Source organism: Palaemon carinicauda, chromosome 2 (genome assembly GCF_036898095.1).
Source record: "Palaemon carinicauda isolate YSFRI2023 chromosome 2, ASM3689809v2, whole genome shotgun sequence".
Taxonomy (NCBI): Eukaryota; Metazoa; Arthropoda; class Malacostraca; order Decapoda; family Palaemonidae; genus Palaemon; species Palaemon carinicauda.
Window position 1 is genome coordinate 202068236 of NC_090726.1, and position 17800 is coordinate 202086035.

The following is a 17800-nucleotide window of genomic DNA, read 5'->3' on the forward strand; positions in this document are numbered from 1 at the left end:
TTCTTCAACAGGGTCTGGACTTCTGCCCGAAGGCCTTGCCCCCTTGCCGATCCCATGGCAAGGGAGATCAATGACACTGGATTCGTCGTCAGGGGAGGTAGAGATGTTATGAACGGGACGCGATATCCTAGACTGATCACGGAGATTGTCCAGGAATCGGCCCCGAGTTGCTTCCACCTATTTGAGCAACTTTGTAGGCATTCCCCCACTGGTGGAAATGCAGGGGACTGCCTATCCTAGCGTTTGCAGCCTCGGCTGCACCCCCTAAGATTATTGCCTTGGCTGTTCCCTCTAGGATTCTTGCTTCCCCTGGAGAACTTTTTGCCTTTCCTTTCTTTGACAGGAAAGGGCTTAGACGCCAAGGTCTTCGCTGCTGTTGTCGCCATAGTGGTCTTGACTGGATGGGACTGCTGTGGTGCTGGAGGCTTAAAGGGCTTGGATGTTAAAGCCCTATGAAGTAGGGAGTCTTGATCAGACTTCCTCCACCTCTCAGCGGCATGTTCCAAATCCTTAGGCTCGAACAGGACGGATCCCTCTAGGGAGGAATGTCTGATTCTTTTGATCTCGGCGCTAGGGACCTTCTGATGGAAACTCTCAGCTACTGCATCCCGACGTTTCAGGATGGTATTTGCCCACAAGTTCGAGACTCGGTGGGCCAGAAACTCGATCGTGCGAGTACCTGAGAGAAGGGAGGTTTCCATAGCCTTCTGGTACGTTCCTTGGAGAAGTCCTCAGAACTTATCAGGATACCTAAGGTCCCCAACCAGATATCGAGCTCCGAAGTGGTTTGCATAGCCCACTTCGCAACTTTCTCCTGGTTGAGGATCTCGGTTCCCGAGAATGAGACCTGCCAGTTGGAAAGTCTCTCAAGAGGGACTCCCCTGGTTAGCTCTTCCAGCGAGTGGTGAAGAGGAAGAGCTAAACAAGGCTCCTCTAGGATCTCAAAGTCCCTCCTCTGCTGTACGTGAGGAGGTGGGAGGAGCTTGTTGGTGGCACCGGAACGGTTGGAGGAGGACATCTCGGAGAGCTGTTGTGAGATCTTGTCCCTGATACTCTTAACCCCTTGAGACCAAGGCAGGGCTGAACTGGTCTTAAAGGGATTTTGAGTACCAAAGACGTGGCCTAAGACCGTGTGTTTGCCCTCTCGAGGAGGGATCTCTGGGTTGGAAAACCCGTTGAGAGTCCTCATTAGAGTCAGAACTTGCCAAAAAGTATGTTCTGACTTTTGCTGGTCTTCTCCTGCTGTAGGACTTGCAGCGAAGTCTCCTTCTATCCCCGAAGGCTCCTCTTGGGGAGAGTCGCGAACATTCCCTGAGTGTCTAGTTGGCTCCTAATAGAGGACTTGGACATTGTTTTGGAGTCTTTAGATTCCTTCCTGGGAAGGATAGAAGACTCCAACATTGATGAGGGTGGCATGTTCCTTTCAATCCCCGACTGAGTAGATCCCTCGGCGCGAAGAGAAGTTTCCTCCATAGGTGCGATGGGGGAAAGTCTCTCCTTGCGTGATTCCCTTGGGGACGGAAAATCTTCATCCGAAAGGGAAGGAGAGGCAGTCTGAGGACTAGAAGGAACCTGCCTCGAAGGTCTGCATGGAGTCAGTTTCGCCCATGGGGAAGTGACCGCGTCTGGAACTCCTCTTTTTTCTCTTCAAAGGGGTAGAAGAAGCCATGGTTCTGTGTCCAAATCCAGAGATGACAGGCTTGAAAGCCTGAGCTACGGTTCTGATCAGGGCACCAAACCAGGGCTGTTGGCTGACAGACGCGCTGTCAGACATACCCTTTGAAGGATCCCTGGGAGGAGTCACTATCATTGGTGGGTTCGCCTGTGGTATCTTTGGGATCCTGGACCCCTCTGGAAGTTTCCCTTCTCCCACAATGCGCGGTGGTATGCGCTTGTGGGGAGGGGAATGAGGCGATGGCGACCTTGCCGTACGTCGTTCAGTAGTCTCGCGCGCGGAAGGATATTGATACTCGCGCGCGGAAGGATATTGATACTCGCGCGCGGAAGGATATTGATACTCGCGCGCGGAAGGATATTGATACTCGCGCGCGGAAGGATATTGATACTCGCGCGCGGAAGGATATTGATACTCGCGCGCGGAAGGATATTGATACTCGCGCGCGGAAGGATATTGATACTCGCGCGCGGAAGGATATTGATACTCGCGCGCGGAAGGATATTGATACTCGCGCGCGGAAGGATATTGATACTCGCGCGCGGAAGGATATTGATACTCGCGCGCGGAAGGATATTGATACTCGCGCGCGGAAGGATATTGATACTCGCGCGCGGAAGGATATTGATACTCGCGCGCGGAAGGATATTGATACTCGCGCGCGGAAGGATATTGATACTCGCGCGCGGAAGGATATTGATACTCGCGCGCGGAAGGATATTGATACTCGCGCGCGGAAGGATATTGATACTCGCGCGAGGAAGGATATTGATACTCGCGCGAGGGAGAAAAATGGCCCTTGCGCGAGGGAAAATATCGGAGCACGGGCGGGCAGGGTTATTACGTTGAGTGCGCGGGCGCACGGGAGAGTGTTCACATGCGTCTGTGCCGGCCGTAAGGCGCGCACGAACAGGAGAAAGTTCCCTAGCGCGCGGGCCCGCAGTGTAATCATGTGGGGCACGGGAGAATGTTGGCGCGCATCCCTTGGAGAGAATGGGTGAGCGTGCGCAGGGCGCGTGCGTGTATCTTTGCGGATGCGCGTGGGAGAGCGCTGGAGCGTTGGTACTGGTTGGCGCGTGGCAGAAGGCAGCATTGCTGACTTCCCAGAAGTCCTCCTATCTGTTGACAGTTGGCGCGCAGGTTTTACCAGGCGCATAGTATGCTGCACAGCATGGCGCGCAGGAGTTAGATGTTGGGTGCGTATGCGGGCGGGAGAGCGCTGGCTTGCAAGAGAGCACCACTACGCGGTAGGTTGATGGCGCGCAGATGGGAGCGGGCGTGCGTAGTACTGTTGGCGCGTAAGCGCAGGGCACGCAGGAGAAAGTGGGCACATATGCGCATGAGGGCGCATAACGCGTGATGGAGCTATGCTCCTGTTGGAGTGTATGCTCGTGTTGGCGCGTACGCTCTTGATTCCCTGTGTTAGGGGCCTGACGAACTACTAAAGAGCGCTTGTCAGGTCTCGTGGGCACGTAGCACGTATGTTGTCGCCACGCAACAGCGTGCTTGGGTGGAGCCTTGTTAGGCCCATGTAGAAACAGTGACGGCAGGTCGGCAGGTCTGTAGGGTGGAAAGTCGATGTGTCCTTTAAAAGGATGACCTACCACTCAAGGAGATTGCGAACGATCTGCAGAGAGGTCCAGGACCAATGCAGGAGCAGTGATGGACGATTGGTCTAGAGGTTCCTCTGTGGGGGACTGCATCCAAGATGTTGTACCAAAGAGGTGCCTCCTCACCGCAGGTGAAGGAAGGCCTCTATGGCGAAGAGGCAGGCGAGTCTTCCGATGAATGCGCCATCTGGGGGCCATTGGATCAACAAGCTGACCTTCTGCAGTCCTCTAAAGAGGAGTCTCTGTAAGTGAACTCCCCCGAGGGAGAGAAACACTAGCAGGAGAGACTGACGATGGACTTAGTTTCCTCCTCGTAGGTTGAACAGGAACGGGAGAAACTAAGCTGTCAGCTACAGTAGAGTTTGAAGAGTAAGAGGTGATGGGTGAGACCGCATTGGATACCTCTGACACCACAACGTCGACAAGAGACAGAGGATCAACCTCTGACGGTGACGATGATTGCTTGACAGCGGCACCCAATCGGATGTAATTAAGCAAAACCTCCTTGGAGAGCGAACCCGTAAGCCCCAAGGAGGACCAAAGCTGAAATAGGGAGGTTAGTGACATATCCTCCCCCGGGGGGAGAAGTGGAGCTGCTTCGCTAGGGGAAGCAACGTCATCTCTCGAGCCCCGAGGTTGGTTAACAATACATCGGTCTACGCTACCACTCGACGGTCTCTTGAAAGAGACCGACTGAGTGGGAGCTTCGGAGGAGGTTTGGGCAACAGAAGAAGGGGCCTTGGGTTTTTCTCCTTTCGAAGCAACTTTCAAAGGAGAAATATCCCGTTTGGACTTCTTCTTCCGTCGTCGCGAAAACCTCTCCCACTGGGAAGCAGACCTACACTCACTACACTTGTTGTTTCTATCACACCGTTGGCCCCTACAAGAAGGACAAAGGGCGTGAGGATCAGTCTCGACCGCTGACATGAATGTTCCACAGGGGCGGTCGGGAAACCCAGGCCAAGTGCGCATGATCGCAGAGGCCAACTTCACATATACAGAACTAGAAAAAGAAAAGAACAAAAGCAATTAAATGGCTGCCAATATGACGGCGAGGATGAGAGCGCACACGTTTGACCACCATCCAAGCCGAGAGCAAAGTGGGCTCAAGCACAGGTGTGTGAGAGGGGGGGGGGTTAGGAAGCTACCCTCCCCTACCCCCGTTAACTAGCAGTGTGGGTAGTAAACCCTCGTTAAAAATTAATGGCTCGTCATTTCAGCTACGCCGAAAGTAATACCCCTATCAAATAGCATGGTTTGTATTCCAGTTACGGAACAAACTACATTTCCTCCCTTGGCTTGCATGACATGTATTTGGTAAATACAACTTTACAAAGTGTACATTTATTTCACAACAACACCCAACTATGGACTCAAGTATCTCAAATACCATTGCAAAATTATTTCCATTAAGAATTTTGTTAAATTTTGGCCTAGGGTAGACCTGACCTAACTCCCATATCAACCATTTTCAGCAGCAAGTCAACAAATATTCCGTTTCATATGAAATGAATATCAGTGTATTGCCAATGTCATTTTGCTTACTGTATTACATTATATAATATTGTATTATTACAGTATTTCATTATCCTATTACAGTTTACAAACTTTTGATGCAATATCTGAAATTTATGATCTCAGTTGAATTTGTTTGAACATCCAGTCAAATGTTTGTGAGTCGAGGACCATCTAAAAATAAACTGTATACTCTACTGTACAGTACTGTACTTACATCAGTGTCTGACATGCTAATGCTACAGTCTTGGCCCCAGAGATAAGACCCTCAGTCCACCGGTGGTTGCGCTTGTAAAAGTCACGGGGCGATGCTCCGCCCTTGCCAGCCGCTACGATTTCATTTTGTAATTCAGAAGCACGCTGAACCAACTGTCGCACGGCTGCCATCAAATCGCTGCACGTGCCCAAAATACTTTCGCTCACCTATTGACAGAAGAACTATAGTAGTTAAATGTAATCAAATTACTTAAATTATCTTTACAGTATTATTACAACAGCAAAAATCAGTAATAAGAATTTAGGAGCTTCACTCATCATTCTACACCATAATTCATATAACTCATTATTCCAACCAAGCATAGTGTTACAAACAAATCAATTAAATATCATATTTAATAAAGCCGTAAAAAATAAAAATTATAACTATAGACTCTGAAATTACAGTGGTTAAAATAAAATACCATTATATTAGTGTATTACTGTTTTACATTTAGGATTAAAATCTCCAAACTTTGTTTTAATAAAACATCCTGCACACTTATGAGAATAGTACCTCAAACACCTACAAATTATTTTTAGTCAATTCAAACTTGATACAACACCCAAACAAGAGCTGCTTTACACAGTGCTGTATAAATGACATGCCCACAAAAAAGAATTAGAAGGAATGGATAACATGTTACAAGATTTCTTTCATAAACATACATTACATGACTTCAATGAGGAAACTGAATCTTTACTTATTACTTTCTAATGATTACGTTTTTAGATATAATTTTTTAATGTAAAAACTACATAAAGCAGATAAAAACCAACGTAATTACATCCCATTCATACTTCAACCAATGATGAATGGATAGAATTTGGAACTTAAGGCCTGGTGTTAGCAATGAGGTGGGTTTTCAGTACATGTGTAAATTGGGAAAAAAATCTTCCAATGCAATATGAAGTTTAAAAATGATTTGGACAGCATGATGGGAACTTGGAAGGCTAAAATGTGGGTGGAGCTAAGGACCAGAGGGATACTGAAACGACCCTCTAATTAATGCCTTCGGTTAATCAGCAGCAGGTCAAACACTCCTTCACTCATAAAGCCCTCGACTGTCTTACATGAAGTTCCTCATTTCCTGTACATTACACTCTACCTTTCTGACTCTTTCTAGGCCTTCATCTACTCCTACAGCCTTAAAACTAGGAGTTATGAATTCTATACAGTAATCTTAAAATACACACAATTTCATACACTCATCTTCTATGGCCTTTTTACTACTTCTACGTCTCTATATTTCTCATTTGGTTACTTCTTAGTACACTAGATAAGCTTCAGAAGCAACTTTTCTTCCATTCACACTCATCGACACTTCACTTCCATAAAGAAATGTTGGCTCAGCAATCAATTCATACATTTCCACCGCGTCTCCACAAGACAATTCATGTCTCTTCCCAATCTTGACTTTCTTGCTTCACATATGTAACTTACAGTTTTTCCTGACCTTACTCTATTATATTCATTCTCTCCTCACCTTACTCTCATTTCCATTCTCAAATGATAATACAAATCAGCCAGAAACATGTTTCCAGCATCTATAACAACAGTTACTGTTCCATCCTATTGGTTTCACTTAATGTTGCTAACATTTACTCTGTTTTCCCTTGGTCTTACTAAGTAGCAACATAATGTAAATTGTTTTTTGTTGCGAGCCTCCTATCTATAATCAAGGGAATGCACTTATTTGGAATTGGCAAAGGAGAGAATGGGTGATTTCTTTGTCTGGAACGTCCCTACTTGTTTTGCATTGCGTCGGTAGAGATCTTAATTACAATACCACTTTAATGAGGAAGGAAGAAGCAGTGACTGTCTCAACAGAGATTCACCTCTAGGTCATACCACTTCCGATACAAGCCATATGACCTAGAGGAAAGATTCATCCAAATAAAACTAAGTTTTCATTATAGAAAGATAAAAACAATTATGAATTCACACCTGAAAAAAATTCCTCATCATATAGTAATATTCAAGTGAAGCAGCCCTTGCACTAAATGGCAAGGATACCAAAATAGAAAAGTACATGTTTACTCAATTCCAAACAGTACCGATTAGGTTAAATGATAATCATGCTGCAAAATAAAAAGATTAAACACTAAATAAGACTTTCCTGATAAAGATTAAATATTTATATATAGTACTCAACAGTAAGAATGGTTATTCGTTAGCAAATAAAGCACACGCACACTAAAAAAAAAAACATTACAAATGGTAATGATAAAACAAACCCATCAATGCTGTCAAACCTTTCGAAACTTAATCTGAAATTTATAAAAATAAATATATATAATCTAAGTACAGATATGATTTTCTTAAAAAGAAACACGGTTCTAGCAATGAATAACTTGTACAGAACACACTATTGTTTTAATCAAGTCTTTTTTTTTTTGTATACTGTACAACATACTACTGTATAGTCCATTTCTTTTATCGAGGCAGATTTGCACCAACTCGCAGCAGTGCCCTTTTAGCTTGGAAAATTTTCCTGATCGCTGATTGGTTGGACGAGATAATTCTAACCAATCAGCGATCAGGAAACTTTTCCGAGCTAAAAGGGCACCGCTGCGAGTCGGTGCAAATCTGCCTCGATAAAAGAAATGGACTATAGTCCAGAAGTGTCACTGATAAAATACAAGACTAAACATAACTTCAATGTTTAACGAAGTTTGTACCAATCATCATACAGTAACCCTCCACGATACAAACGTCGAATTTACAGACTTCCACCAATGCAATTTTTTGAAAATAATTGATTACTGAATTCAGGTAGAGAGAATTGGTAAGTTTTATCTTATGACAGCAACCCTAATAACCCTCTGGTGATCCTGGACATGACAAAATCGGCCAGGCTCATGACTTTAGGTCAGAGAGCTATAAAGTCACATGTCAACCTAATTATGTCGATACTTCGTATCGTAACTAGAAAAGAAATAAAGATAAATAGAAACTGAAAATTGTATGACAAAGCTAAATACATTTTCTATATAGCACTCAGGTTATATGAATGGATAATGCCCAAGTGCATCATCAGATCCTAGGAGACTTAAACAGGCCGTCGTGCATCTTGTTTTATGGATATTAACCCTTTTACCCCCAAAGGACGTACTGGTACGTTTCACAAAACTCATCCTTTTACCACCATGGAAGTACCAGTATGTCCTTGCAAAAAACTGCTATTCAAATTTTTTTTTGCATATTTTTGATAATTTTTTGAGAAACTTCAGGCATTTTCCAAGGGAATGAGACCAACCTGACCTCTCTATGACAAAAATTAACGCTGTTAGAGCAATTTAAAAAAAAATATACTGCAAAATGTGCTTGAAAAAAAATAACCCCTGGGGGTTAAGGGTTGGAAATTTCCAAATAGCTTGGGGGTAAAAGGGTTAATCTTAATTTGTTTTATTATTTATATTCAACTATTATAGTTTATTAATTACTTCCCAGTTTATTTTCTATGCTAGGCTGCCTTTAACATTCTGCTTTTCCAGATAGAGCTGCAGTTTGGCTTGTAATAATAAAAGTGTCAACTTTTATGTTATATATATATCCCTTTCTACATTGCTTATGTATCATTCTTGTAAATAATTGAAAGGCAAAAGTCATAACCATAAGGATAGTCATAAGATGAAGATAACCTATCAAGTTCTTTAATGTTATCTTAGATGTTGATCCATACATTAAAATCTAATAATGATAGTAAATTTCATTTCAGAACACTATTATTTATAGCACTGATTTATCAGAAACACAGATTGTTTGAGATAGTTTTCCCAGAACTTTAAGACAACCCACGAGGTGACCCTTGTTTTTCAGCTGCAGATTTTGACTCATACAAATTGTTTTTTTCATTCTTAACCCTTTTACCCCCAGGCTCTTTGGAAATTTCCAACCCTTAACCCCCAGGGGGTTATTTTTTTCCCAGCACATTTTGCAGTATATTTTATTTAAATTGCTCTAACAGCCTTACTTTTTGTCATAGAGAGGTCAGGTTGGTCTCATTCTCTTGGAAAATGCCTGAATTTTCTCAAACAATTATCAAAAATATAAAAAAAAAAAATTTTATTGCATTTTTTTGCAAGGACGTACCGGTAGGTCCATGGGGGTAAAGGGATGGGTTTTGTGAAACGTACCAGTACGTCCTTTGGGGGTAAAAGGGTTAAAGTTGAAATACATCCTGGTAAAAGGGTTAAAGTTGAAATACATCCTAAGTACACTAAATTCAAACAACAGAAAAAGTAGAAGAAAATCTAAGGAACTGAAGCATAATCCCTCAAAATAATTCTCAGGATACATTCAAGGACTGAAAAAAATTGCCCTAATGGATTCTCTATTGAGGACTATTTTGGAGACAAGTCTGATTCACTTGTAAAAAAATGAGTAGAGTTTTTATAAAAAGTTTGGTTTCTAGGCTCGACCTGTGTCGCTCCGTGAATAGATTTTTCCTTCGTCAAAATCCCTTTTCTTTTTAGGGAGACCTTGTATGCAAATAGAACTACAAGAAATACTTTACGAAACTTGTATATGAAGATGGGAAGCTTGAAACTATTCCTACTGTCAGCCCATTTAATGAAGACCTCAAAATGTTCACCGCATTACCACCTTATGAAAGAACGACCAGATTTTATCAAAATTATTATAATTATTAGAAAACATTCTAGACATATCTTACCTCTAACTGCATGCCTGAATCCGTTGCTCTTGCATTTTCTAATAAAATAGTGAACTTTTCTACGGCATCCCTGATAGCGGCATCCATCGTTTCCATCTCCCTCTGAACTACCGATGCCATATCTTCCTCAATGTGGGTTTGATCAGCACAGAGTGATACCAACCTACAGCATCTGTAAGGTAAAGAAGTTTATAATATGTAAAAATTGGATCTTGGGTCATTACAGAGATTCTACAAAATATGCCAAACTGGTACAAACATTTCTGGGTCGACCTGTGGCGGCCGGTGAAAAGAGTCCTTCTAATATACCTTTTCTGATAAAACCTTCCAATTATACCAGAGAAAGATAAAAGCATGGAATGCTGAGGTTACAACCCTCGCGCGAGCACCTTTTGGGTGTCGTGTATAAAGCAAAGGCGCGTGAATAGATTTTTCCTTAGTCAAAATCCCTTTATGAAGTTCAAGACACGTGATGAGTTAATGAATCAGAGATACAGTACGAGAATGTAATATTAAATTAGGTTGGATTTAGTTTCCATATCTAAATGCCAAATCAGCTGGCGTGTTCAACATGCTAGTTACCTGCCACCAAAAATAGGATGAAATGTCCACATGGTTCGTTAATACTCTAAAACATAATCAGATAACTAGGAAGACCATAGGAATGAATGTAGTATATTCAATAAGGAACGAATGATGAAAATAGACTATGTTGCAACATGTAAGGAAATAGTAAATCAAATTACATTGCACTGATTAATGAAAAAAAAACTAAAGACCACTGTTCCTGCAATGTCACATTAATTGCATATTGGTTTTCTCTTTTTCTTACCACCTATTTAAAGGTTTAAAAAAAAGGAAGGAGAGAGAGAGAGAGAGAGAGAGAGAGAGAGAGAGAGAGAGAGAGAGAGAGAGAGAGAATATATTTGGCAATGGGGGCCTTTGCTTTTAGTTAATTTACCTCTTTTGTTTACAAGACCCTAGAATGTACAATATGTGTTTTGGAAAGCAAGACTGAAGAAAGGAAGCTGAAACTCATCAGTCACAGGTGAAAAATAAATGATGAATGTAGCTAGGGGCCATTAAGACACTGCAAAGAACCTAGCCTACAAGACTTCCGAGCATACGTGTCTGTGGACACAAGGATCGCAAATCTACACTATATTACTAGTAAGTTTGATATCAAAATTATGAGATTTACTGTCACCTTGTGCATTCTCATCTACAATGTAAAGTTTTTAAGTATGTTCACCAGAACCCACCTGTCAAACTGTCCCTGCAATGTCGGAACACCGACTGTACTCTCCTTGCTGCGTACTCTTTGCAAGACATCTGAACACTCTTTGGAAAATTCCTCTAAAGCAGTAATCAAGTCTAAAAGAAAAGAATAAGTCTTTAAGTATGTGCTTCAATGAAAATAATCACAGTAAAAATTAGATGTACAACAACACTAATCAATCCTTAACAATATATCCAACAGAACAATAAATGTTTGTAAGATTTTACTTACTTTCAGCATTTTCTATGTTTGGACTTGCATGTGAGGTAGCCTTTGCATACAACAGGAATGCAGCAACGAAATGAGCTGTCGTCGTCAGGCTAGTTATCAAATATGGGGCCATTTTATAATTTCCTAAATAATTTTCATAGGATGATATAAGCGTACTTAGTGAATCAGTAACAAGTGTCTCGTAGACGAGCGTATACTCTGAAAAGAAACAATACAATTGAAAATGAAGTATCTACAAAATTTTGACAATTAGATGTAAACCTATACAAGCACTGGAAAGTCATTAAATTCCAATACAGCATAATAAATTACCTAGGTTTCAGACACAGTAATATTTCTGAGCATCAATGAATTGCCAAAATGGATAATTGCCAACTTGGCTATATGCCAGACATAACTAACAACAATAACTAATCTCTCGCGGGAGAGCACAGAGCATGCCCAAACCATCTCCACCTACTCCTCACCATGCTCTCATTCACATACGGCACTCGAATAATCTCTTTATAGTTTCGTTTCTAATCCTGGCCTGCCATTTAACTCCCAATATTCTTCTTAGGGCTTTGTTCTTAAATCTACAAAATCTATTGGATATTGTTTCCTTGTCATACCTCAATTCATGTCCACACAGTAACAATAATCTCACTAAACTGATTTATAGCCTAAATTATATCAATCTAAAAAAAACAACCTAAACCAGTAAATATACATACCAGGAGTACACTTTACATCTGCATGTGCTTCAATGTCAAAGTGGGACAGGGCATTATCCACCACCCTTTTGGCACCATCGACCGAACCTTCGATACACTTGTGAACCCCAGCCTCCCAATCAGCCTTCACATCGTTCATCTGTAAATCAATGATGGAAATATACGCAAACTGCAGATAACGGCTGACACCACATATAAGTACCATCAATGGGACACTTGAAAAAAATTTATTTAAATAAAGCTTAACATATTTTCTTTACAATGATGAGCAGATATATCAAAACAAAATCATTTAGGACCCATGAATATTTACTAACTTTTTGTTAGAAAAGCTAGTGAATATTTTTGTGAAAAATTTAGAACTAACATTCTTTTTGGTAATTATTCACTAAAAAGACAGAACATTCTCTAATAATAATACATTTCTTTTTACTTGTAGTTTACCATCTCTCTACATTTCATATATTGCTCTTTAAATTCTCACTTCATAGCCCTGTGTCTTGGAAGTATAAAAAGCTCTGTATCTTCTAATACTCTACTGTATATATTCTAATCTCTGTCAACTTACCACCCATTTGTTAACTTTTCTTCTCTATTTGATTGTTATACATTTCAAACATCAAAAATCTCATCTCCATGGATATTTTGCAATTCTGAGCAACTCTTGTGATATACAATACATTATGTGCACAGTATAGAGTTCAGTCCTGCTCTTTTTCCTAATATAATAATGTGACCATTATATATTTTACTGTCATTTCTCTTCACATAGGAAACAATTGCATTAACCGTATTAGCTGGTAAACCTAGACTGAAAATAATGAAAACACATAACAAATCTTATCAATTTAGTATTATTGTGTTAAAAATACTTTTTTGGTATACTAATAACAATCCTTTATCTATATAAAAAAAAAAAAAAAAAAAAAAAAAAAAAAAAAAAAGAAGAGGAATATTTAAGAAGAGAGCTATCCATAGAAAAACATTGCATGGAAAAATGGTGTATTGCATAATACACTCTTCTCACATTCATTCCATTATGACTCTCTGACAGTCTACACTTCCTGAAAGTTTATGTGGTCAAATTTAATAGGTTTCGAGACAAAGGCATTTCTTGGTCCACTGGTACAAACGTTAGAGGTTTTTAACGAGGTTGTCAACTATACACTGCTAAGATTAGAATGTTTTTGCTTGGCTCTACTCTATAATGTAAAAAATCCATACTGTCCCATTGCTCATTCTTCCACACTTGGCCCTAAAGTCTGACAATATGGAAATGCACATGACTTTGAAAATGTGGAATGATCTTCCTAATTGGGTAGTTGAAGCGGTAGAACTTCAAAAGTTCAAAGTTGCAGCATATGTTTTTATTATAGTTTATATATGACATACAGTACCTGTTTTGATGTTGTTACTGTTTTTAAAATATTTTATTGTTAATTTTTTCTCATATCGTTTATTTATTTCCTCACTGGGCTATTTTTCCCCAATTGGAATCCTTAGGCTTACAGCATCTTGCTTTTCCAACTGGGGTTGTAGCTTAGCTAATAACAATAATTTCTAGGGCGGCCTGTGAAAAGGGTCCTTCTTACACTTTTCTAATATAAATCTTCCAAACATACTAGAGAAAGATAAAAGCATGGAATGCAGAGGTTACAACCCAATAATAATAATATGTATAAAAAAATGTATCAAATTATACAAACTTACCTCGGCTGAGCTTTTCTGAGCTTGAGCTTCCAGCTGGCTATGAAGTTGAGAGACAGTGCTTTGTAACTCCCTCACTTTACCCATAATTTGATCGCCTTCCAATGTTGCCGCAGCTAATTGCTGACATAAGGATTCTTTTTCCTGGAAATTCATAAGACATACTTTATTGTTGCTTGTATCTAAATTATTTCAGTATCAAAGAAGTTTTGAAAACTGTTACACTTGTCATACAGTAATCTTTTGCACATCAGTACTACCCTACCTGCAAACTTTCAAGATTGAACTTATTAGCGATTGTTTGTACCTGCAGTGGATGAGGAAAGTAAGAAGCTGAGCTATCATATAGTCCATTTCCATTAGCGAGTCATATTTGCACCGACTCGCAACGGTGCCCTTTTAGCTCGGAAAACTTTCCTGGTCGCTGATTGGTTAGAATTATCTTGTCCAACCAATCATCGATCAGGAAACTTTTCTGAGATAAAAGGGCACCGCTGCGAGTCGGTGCAAATATGACTCGCTAAAAGAAATGGACTATAGTGCAGATCAATAATCAGATTTTCTGGCAGGAGCAAAAAGAATATACCTATGCTATACCGTACCAGACAAAGTAGTCAAATATTGTGCATAAACTCTGGCAAGCTTAATGAGAGCACAGAAGTATCATAGGCTTATTCAATGATAAGGGATGTTGAGGAGTTAAGGGGAAATACCAGAATTCATTATACATACACATATATTCATGCACTACCTATAAATTGATAGCGATAGAACAATTATTTTACTGACCAGAAACAGATTTTGTAACCTATTGTGATGAAGTTGTCAAGTGTGATATAGTTCTTTTTATAAAATTGTATAATTTTTGTTTTGTCTTTATCAAACACTTCAATGATGATTATTATTCCTTTGGACTGACAAGCATGGATATTTATAAACTTAACGTATGTTTGCAAAGGCTAGATGTTATCATGCTATGATTTTCGGTAACCTAACCTAAGCTAGCCTACGTCACTTGCCCGGACTTGAACACTGACCATATCCGCAGCTCTAGGATTACTGTAACAGGAAATTTTTCTTACCATTGGGCCTAGAAAAAATTACAGTATATACAACGAGCAACAACCGTGCAGTTCATGCTTTCTAAATATAAAATACAACTAAAACTAAGATGTTCTTAAGATCCAGAATCTCCCACAAGCATAAAACTGCACCCTAGAATAATTTTTACAATAATAAAGAACTGATATGTAATACAGAAAAATTTCACTACCATACATCTATTTCAACAAACAACCTCTTGGACAAGTGCCTTCCTTTACCGGCCTCAATTGATTAGACCAATTCTTGAATTCTAGAATGTCAATCTAGAAGTACATATCAGTGAAAGCAGTAGCTATATTAACCCTTTAACCCCCAGGCTATTTGGAACTTTCCAACCCTTAACCCCCAGGGGGTTATTTTTTTCCCAGCACATTTTGCAGTATATTTTTTTTTAAATTGCTCTAACAGCCTTAATTTTTGTCATAGAGAGGTCAGGTTGGTCTCATTCTCTTGGAAAATGCCTGAATTTTTCCAAAAAATTATCAAAAATATGGAAAAAAAAATTTTTTATAGCATTTTTTGCAAGGACGTACCGGTACGTCCATGGGGGTAAAGGGATGGCTTTTGTGAAACGTACCAGTACGTCCTTTGGGGGTAAGAGGGTTAATGACTAAGTCGTTATCCCACTGATTACTGTACTTCTTCCCTGGACTTCCAAAGAAGATAATTTACTACAGATCATTGAGAAGAAAAGCGAGAAGCTAAATATAAAATAGCTAACCAATCCAATGATTTAAAAATGCCCATCTTTTAAAAACTGGACTAAGGTTTTCAAATATCTATTGTTTTTTGTTAAAAGGTTGCATTGTACGCAACAAAGCCAGGATTGGTTCAAATGATGTGACTTTCAACCTTCAATGAATTAAACACACGTGTTTAACATCCCCTTTCCCTGACTCCTCCACTTGTCATGGCCCAAGTAATCTAAACTGTATGTTGTAGGTCTCCATGAAGACTGGATTGAGATCTCTCAAAACATGAATAAGATTTTGAGCAAAAAGATGAGAAGAAAAACTGAAGTGATGACAAGCAAAAGCTTAAAATGGGCTACAGTTGGAGACTGAAGGGAAGCTGAGAAAACTTTAGTACTCATCACATTGTGCTACACTAGGTGCACTATAGGCAATGATCTACTTGAGACAATTACCACTTAACGGAGAACGCTATACGTCAATAATCAAAGATGAATAAATATACATTTACACTATAAAAATGCAGTGGTTATATGAGCAATCAAAAAGATCATGTCACACTGGATACCAAATAATGATTGAAGTGTACAAAAACACTTGACACTGAAATTAATATCTTGCTGGGTAATCTTACCAGAGATACACTTTGGTTTCAAGAATTGGTCTGATTTACAGAGATCAACAAAGAAAGACAATCATAGGGCAAAACTTCCATTTGAACTAACTTCATTCCAAGAAAAGTATAATGAATAAATTACTGAACTCACCATACTTCCAGATACCTATGAAAAAGGGAAAGAAGCATATTCTTACGCAGGGCAATCAGGTTTCTCTTACAAATCTAAACTTCCCAAGAAAACCAGTGGCTTCCGTGAAAACCGAGACTGAATTACAGAAGGAGATATTACCAGGATGTTACTCATAAACATAGCTGACTAAGAATTAAACATATGGAATACTTCTACATAAGCCACTATTCTATGATATCTCTAGGTATTTCTTCTATCTCAATTTCAGAAGATAAGCATGGGGGATTGAACATCAAATTTAAATCTTACCCTGCAATTACAATTACAGGAGTATCAATCATAATATTAATCAATAAACATAACAATATAGTAAGATTACTCTCACAAAATATGTATAAAATTATCTACTGGAAAAGATGGATATGAGGACAAATCGACATTAGTACTGCTTTTGATAGTTTCTTAATGATTTATGGTCCATCGGTAATGGAGATCAAGATTTTGAGTGCACACTACAGTATACGTAATTCTTAAACTTGGTCATAAAATTTCAAGAGATTTTTCTTTCATAAAACATCAGCTGGAATGGTATTTTCACAAATATATCGAATATGTTAAAACTTTATACACACCTGAAATTTCAGCACAAGCTTTCAATACAGAATACAGTATCCAAAATAAATTGCAACATGAAAACTTTCAACCATACTGTAGTGTTCTACTGGCACGCTAATAAACTATAGTCCATTTCTTTTCGCGAGGCATATTTGCACCGACTCGCAGCGGTGCCCTTTTAGCTAGGAAAAGTTTCCTGAACGCTGATTGGTTAGAATTATCTTGTCCAACCAATCAGCGATCAGGAAACTTTTCCGAGCTAAAAGGGCACCGCTGCGAGTCGGTGCAAATATGCCTCGCTAAAAGAAATGGACTATAGGCCACGACATCACTTGGAAAACATTCTTAATCCTAATCTTGTTAGACCTTAATGTTTGTTCTTGTGAATACATACAGTGTAATAAAATAAAAATAAAATTGCATGTGAATTTTCAAAATAAACTCAAAGAAATCAGTTTCCAAGACACTGACCAAATTTCTAATTTATAAAAATATTAATTTTTATAGATTATAAGGATGAAATGGCCTTAAAAAATTTTATTTCTAAACTAAAATCTAGTATTTTCTTAATTCCAAATAGAAAAAAGGTTATTTACAGGAAGTGCCAACTTGATAACCACAATAAAACTTGATATAATTTTGCTACCCACCTGCCATGTGCCAAGAGGAGAGGGAAAACACGAGGTTCCCACTGGAAAAACTAACAACAATGATTAAAGTTTATTACGCTGTCACCACTAACCTTAGAGTTCTCTTGCTTGAGGGTACACTTAGGCACACTATTCTATCTTTTTTCTCTTCCTCTTGTTTTGTTAAAGTTTTTATAGTTTATATAGGAAATATTCATTTTAATGTTGTTACTGTTCTTAAGATATTTTATTTTTCCTTGTTTCCTCTCCTCAATGGGCTATTTTCCCCGTCGGAGCCCCTGGGCTTATGGCATCCTGCTTTTCCAACTAGGGTTGTAGCTCAGCAA

The 17800-nt window shown here is 39.5% G+C and overlaps 1 protein-coding gene across 2 annotated transcripts in view; it reads right to left on the reverse strand.

The window, feature by feature from the left end:
* Window positions 1-17800, reverse strand: part of LOC137629651 (huntingtin-interacting protein 1-related protein-like) — a 76727-nt gene that overhangs the window by 11961 nt on the left and 46966 nt on the right. For both annotated transcript variants that reach the window (XM_068361195.1, XM_068361185.1), the window contains 6 exons: window positions 13668-13808; window positions 11958-12096; window positions 11245-11442; window positions 10997-11108; window positions 9735-9906; window positions 5018-5223 (listed from right to left, as the gene is read on the reverse strand). In XM_068361195.1, the coding sequence (XP_068217296.1) occupies window positions 5018-5223; window positions 9735-9906; window positions 10997-11108; window positions 11245-11442; window positions 11958-12096; window positions 13668-13808 (968 nt within the window). The remainder of the gene's footprint in view (window positions 1-5017; window positions 5224-9734; window positions 9907-10996; window positions 11109-11244; window positions 11443-11957; window positions 12097-13667; window positions 13809-17800) is intronic.